The following is a 5,502-nucleotide window of genomic DNA, read 5'->3' as shown; positions in this document are numbered from 1 at the left end:
TAAAAGTACAATTTTCTTACCCAATCCTTGGTGGATGGACATTTGGGTTGCTTCCACAATTTAGCAGTTACAAATTGTGCTGCTATGAACATAAGTGCACATATATCACTGTGATATGTTGTTTTTAGATCTTCTGGGAAAATACCCAAGCAAGGGAATAGCTGGGTTGAATGGGACCACTAGACCTAGTTTTCTGAGGAATCTCCAAATTGATTTCCACAGTGGTTTCAGCAGTCTGCATTCCCACCAGCAGTGGAGAAGGGTTCCTTTTTCCCAATAGCCCCTCCAGCATTTGTTATTGGTTGACTTCTTAATGCTAGCCGTTCTGACTAGGGTAAAGTAGAATCTCAGTGTTGTTTTAATTTGCATTTCTCAAATGACTAATGATGTTGAACATTTTCTCATGTATTTGCCATTTGTTTTTCGTTATCTGAGAAGCGTGTATTCATCTCAGCTGCCCATTTTTGGATTGGGTCTTTGCATTTTGGGGGGGCTGATATTTTTTAATTCTTTATATATTCTAGATATTATTTCCTCGCTGATTTTTTTGTCCAGTTGACCAATCTCTTCGTGTCAGTGGGGTGTTGAGGTCCCCTATTACAATAATGTTACTAGTTATATGGGTTTTCATGCCTGTTAAGATTTGTCTTATATAATTTGGAGCTCCGACATTTGGTACATACATGCTTATGACTGTTACCTCATCCTTTTGCAGTTTTCCCCTGACTAGTATGTAATGACCTTCTTTATGTCTTTCGATTGTTGTCGGTTTGAAGTTTACATTGTCTGAAACAGAATAGCTGCACCTGCTTTTTTCTGGGTTCCTGTTGCATGGAGGATTGTTTTCCATCCTTTGTCTTTCAGTCTATGGATTTCCTTTTGAGTAAAATGTGTTTCCTGTATACGGCATATTGTTGGATTTTGTTTTTTAATCCACTCTGCCAGTCTGTTTCTTTTGAGAATTGAGGCCATTTACACTTATAGTTATAACCGAGATGTGTTGATTTATCATTGTCATGGTATTTACTTGCTTTGGTGTCCTACTTTTTCTACCTGTTTACTTGCTTGCTCTTCTTAACATTTCTTTCCTACTGTTGTTCTTGAAATTGCGGTCAGATTTTTCTCTGTCTAGAATATCTTTTAGTACTTTTTGTAATGTTGGTTTGGCACTCATGAAGTTCTTCCATTGTTCTTTGTTGTGAAAGTATTTTATTCCTCCATTGAATTTGAGGGATAGTTTGGCAGGGTATATCAGTCTTGGTTGGAAGCTGTTCTGTCTCAGGACCTGTAATATTTCGCTCTAAGCTCTTCTCGATTGGAGGGTTTGTGCTGAGAAGTCTGCCATGATTCTGATGGGCTTTTCTTTATAGGTAATCTGTTTCTTTTGTACAGCACCTTTTAATATTCTATTCTTTTGCTAGAGATCTGGGAACTTGACTATTATATGTCTGGGTGTAGTTTTATTTTGGTTGTGGTTGTTTGGAGTTCTATAGGCCTCGTTTAGCTGTATATCAGGTTCTGTTTCCATACTTGGGAAATTTTCTGCTATTCTTTCTGCAAATAGTCTTTTCATGTCAGTTGCGTTGCCTCTGCTGTTTCATTGACTCTTATAAGTCATACATTATTCCTCTTTGCCTCATCTCGCAGCCGTTGAATTGACTTTTCCTGGATCCTTATTGATTTTATGAGATCCTTTCTTTCGTGGTTGGTAGTTGCCATGCTGTCTTCAAAGTCTGAGATTCTATCTTCAGCTTCATTCAAGTGGTTCTGGCAGCTTTCAATGGAAGCTTTGTTTTCTGGAAGTCTCTTTGAGTCTGGTTCATGCATTCTAAGTCTTTTCTATATTTTTCATTGAATGCCTTTTGACCTTTGCCTTTGTTCTTCTATTTTCATGTATGTTTCTTCGGGCTTTTTGAGTAGTTCTTTCATTATTACTGTTATTTCATATTTTGCATGAGAGATTATTTCTGATCTCATCTCTTCTGTGGCCTTATGGAATTGTTTCTTTACTTCCACTGCAATCATTTCAGCTATTTCAGGCATGTGTTTACCAAGTTCTCCTATGTCGATGTCTCCTGGACTGTTCTGAGTGGGGTGGAATTCTGGGACTGTGTTTTAGTCCTTCGTTTTGTCATGTTTGCTACCAGATGCAGAAAGCTCAGTTTCCCTCTTCAGTGGCTGCACAGCAAAGGCCACTAGTGTCCCTAGTTTTCCTGTTGGTCAGGTTTGCCCCTCAGTGACCCCTGAGAAGCACTACTTAGTGTTGGGTTTTCCGGCAGTTGTTGATTTGTATCTAGTTATCCCAGGTCTCAGATGTGGGCATTGGTGTCAGCTGATGGCAGACGGTCTGATCTAGGGTCCCCTTGCAGTTCAGGGCACGTGCACTGCCCAGACTTGGGTTGCACTGTTGTGACAATCCTGGTCCAGTGGACCTATGTCCCCAGGCAGTTCAGGGTACAGGCAAACCCCAAACACAAAGTGCAGGGTCCACAGTTTGTGAGCCACCTGATTCGGTGTCTCCAGTCAGTTCCAGACACATACAAGAACCAGGTGCAGGCTGGCCAGGCAGCAATCACAGACTGCCTGTGCCTGGGACCCCCTAGGTGGTCTGGGCACAAGTAAAGCCCAGACTTGAAGCGCTGGACCGGCAGCTCTTGGAGCACTCACCCACCCAGCACAGGGCGCACACAAGGAGGGGCCGTACACGCACCCCATATAGAGCAGTCCCTGGGGCCCATGAGTGAGGACCTCCAGTCAGTCCCTCCACGAACCCCAGATGGGAACCATGGCAGTGGGAGTAAAGCACAGACTCGAACCCTGGGACCAGCAGTTCCCAGAGCACTTGCCCTCCCAGTGCAGGGACGGGCCACACACGCCCCCCAGCTAGAGCAGCCCCCGGGGCCTCTGAGCAAGGACCTCCCTTCCACGGCGGGTGTAAGTAGGGCAGAGACTCAGTCTGTCATGGTGGTGGGGTCCTGGGTAGCCTGCTGTCCCTCAGGAAGTAGATGTGAAATACTGGGCTCTGTCTGCGAGCCTCAGCTGGGAACCGCCGCAGTGGAAGTAAAGCTCATACTGGAACCGCGGGAAGAGCAGCTCTTGGAGCACTCGCTCACTAGGTGCAGGGCACGCACAGGGAGGGGCCGCATGTGCCCCCCTCCAGCCAGAGAAGTCCCTGGGGCTTCTGAGTGAGGTCCTCCTCTCTGCCGGGGGTGCAGGGAGGGCAGAGACTCATTCTGTAATGGCGGCGGGGTCCTGGGCGACCTGCTCTGCCCCCAAGAAGCAGACGGGAAATACCTGGCTCTCTCTGCGAGTCCCAGCCGGGAACTGTGGGGGCGCAAGCAAAGCACGGACAACCTTTCAGTATTTGAACGTAAATACTTCAAGGTCTTGCTTGAGAAAATGTATTGAAAACTTGCTCATTCTGAGTTTTAAATGTTTTAAAGATTGAGTTCATTAGTCCAGGTGTTCAGAAATGGTAGAAGCCAGATTTGAGCCTGGGTCTTCCACCTTTAAGTCCATAATTCAGTTGCAAATATTCTTGGTCAGGAGAAATAAGATTTTATTGTGATGGTAGTTCATAGATATATTTTTAGTGTTTATTTTCAAGACTGGATTATGTTCTAGTTACTGAAAGTTATATTCCCTTTTGAAATTTCTAGGGCAATGGTGATACCTTTGTAGATTTCTTTTAGAATTACCTAATTGGTTATCTTAAACATTTATTTCTTTGGGGTAATTTTTGGAAATTGATGACTTTGACTTTTCTCCACAGAGTTACAGTGAATGGTTACGTGGATTTGAAAAGAAAGCCAAAGAATGTATAGTTGGAACTTTGGATTCAGAAGAAGTTAAGGTTAGTTCAAGAAGTGAACTGTCTGTATTTTAATGAAACCTGGGAAAAAGGAGCAAGTCAGAAATTGTTTTCATATGTTCTAGAGAGGTAGACTATCTATTTTTAGAAGGATAATCTTTTGAGAAAAGTATAAGGAAGTGATCATTTTGTGTACATTTAGTGTCTTCTTTGCATTTATGTATAAAGCTAATGTTTCTCCTTTGACTCTGTATCTTAATGATTTCTAAAACAATATTTAACTCACTTATGCTCTGTTTAGCCTTTTTATTTATTTTTCTGTTTTATTTCTTTACTAGTACATGTTTGCAGTGCATGGAGTTTACAGTCTTCTTGGGGAGGGGTTCCATGTGCTTACCACAGCTTGTTTCTTTTTGTTTTAACTCCCCTCCAATTCTCTCCTGTCCCATTTTTCATTTAAAAAGTATGGAATGCTTCACAAATTTGCATATTGTTCTTGCAGAGAGGCCATGCTAATCTTCGCTGTATTGTTTCAATGTTAGTATATGTACTACCAAAGCAAGCACTAGCCTAAGTTTAAAAAGTAGTCAGTGACCTAGGTAGGTAGAGTCTTGCTAGTTGCTCAAGTTGCCCCAAATCAACCACTAGGAGTATTAGAACCTGGCTTGGTTTTTATCTTTGACTTCTGAAATTGTACCCTAAGTAGGCAAAGGCATTGTATGGCATAGGCATTGTGACCTTCATGTGTGCGTCTGCTTTGATTTTACCACCTGGCTAATAAGAAATAAGCCTGTTTATTATAAAATTGTGTCATGTATTTTGTAGTGATCAGTTTTATTAGTAACCATCAAATATGACCAACAAAGCTGTTGTACTTAATTGCCCCTTAGTGTTTTGTTATAAGCCATTTTAAACCATTTTTGGAATATAAAACTAAGCCCTGAAATAAAATTGAAGCACAGAACTTACTGGTAGTTTAGAGAATTTATTGTTTTATGTTCTTTGCAGGTTTTAGAGTTTAAGTTGAGAGAAGCTGATGAAGGACGCACACTGTTACAGCTGGAGTGTGATACGTATAAATCAGTCCTTGCAGAAACAGTAGGAAATGATTTTTAATCTACTTTGTATTATTAAACTATTAACTTCTCCTTCATGGCCTAAATAGTCTATCTTGGTATTATACTATGAATTCTTCAAAACTATATCTTTGTCTGTAGGAAGGAATTTTACAGAAGCTACAGAAAAGTGTGGAGGAAGAGGAAAATAAATGGAAAGTTCAGGTCGATGAATCACAAAAGACAATTAAGCAGGTACTTAAAAAAGAGGCACTCAGAGCTGCAGTTCTGAGCTGGGCCCCGGGCCACAGACTTCAAAGGTCACAGACCTCTGTGTGAAGTGTACATTTTCAGCACCCAGACTCCTCCCTGGGTCTTAGCTAGCAAGGGGAGGGCAGAGTCCTTATGTTCATAGCCTGCTTGGTGATTCTGATGCCCACCCACACTGAAAGTCACCAGTTTAGAGAGTGACCGAAGAGGGGGTGATAGAGAGTAAGAGAATTTCTATGCCATAACATATGATGAAGAATACTGGGTTCAGAGTTAGTCTTAAAATATTGATACTTAACACACAATGTATTATATTCAAGAAAAAGTTAATCATAGTTTTGTGAGATAGGAATTTTTTTTTTTTTT

The 5,502-nt window shown here is 41.5% G+C and overlaps 1 protein-coding gene across 5 annotated transcripts in view; it reads left to right on the top strand.

The window, feature by feature from the left end:
• The window catches only part of Ktn1 (kinectin 1 (kinesin receptor)), an 83,057-nt gene that overhangs the window by 60,865 nt on the left and 16,690 nt on the right, over window positions 1-5,502 (top strand). For all 5 annotated transcript variants that reach the window (XM_013521984.1, XM_005399234.1, XM_013521983.1 and 2 more), the window contains 3 exons: window positions 3,773-3,853; window positions 4,820-4,909; window positions 5,029-5,121. In XM_013521984.1, coding sequence (XP_013377438.1) covers window positions 3,773-3,853; window positions 4,820-4,909; window positions 5,029-5,121 — 264 coding nt within the window. The remainder of the gene's footprint in view (window positions 1-3,772; window positions 3,854-4,819; window positions 4,910-5,028; window positions 5,122-5,502) is intronic.

The sequence above is a fragment of the Chinchilla lanigera genome, unplaced genomic scaffold, assembly GCF_000276665.1.
Source record: "Chinchilla lanigera isolate Chin_1 unplaced genomic scaffold, ChiLan1.0 scaffold00065, whole genome shotgun sequence".
Taxonomy (NCBI): domain Eukaryota; kingdom Metazoa; phylum Chordata; class Mammalia; order Rodentia; family Chinchillidae; genus Chinchilla; species Chinchilla lanigera.
Note: the sequence above shows the minus strand (reverse complement) of the source record. Positions and strands in the feature narration are given on the sequence as shown.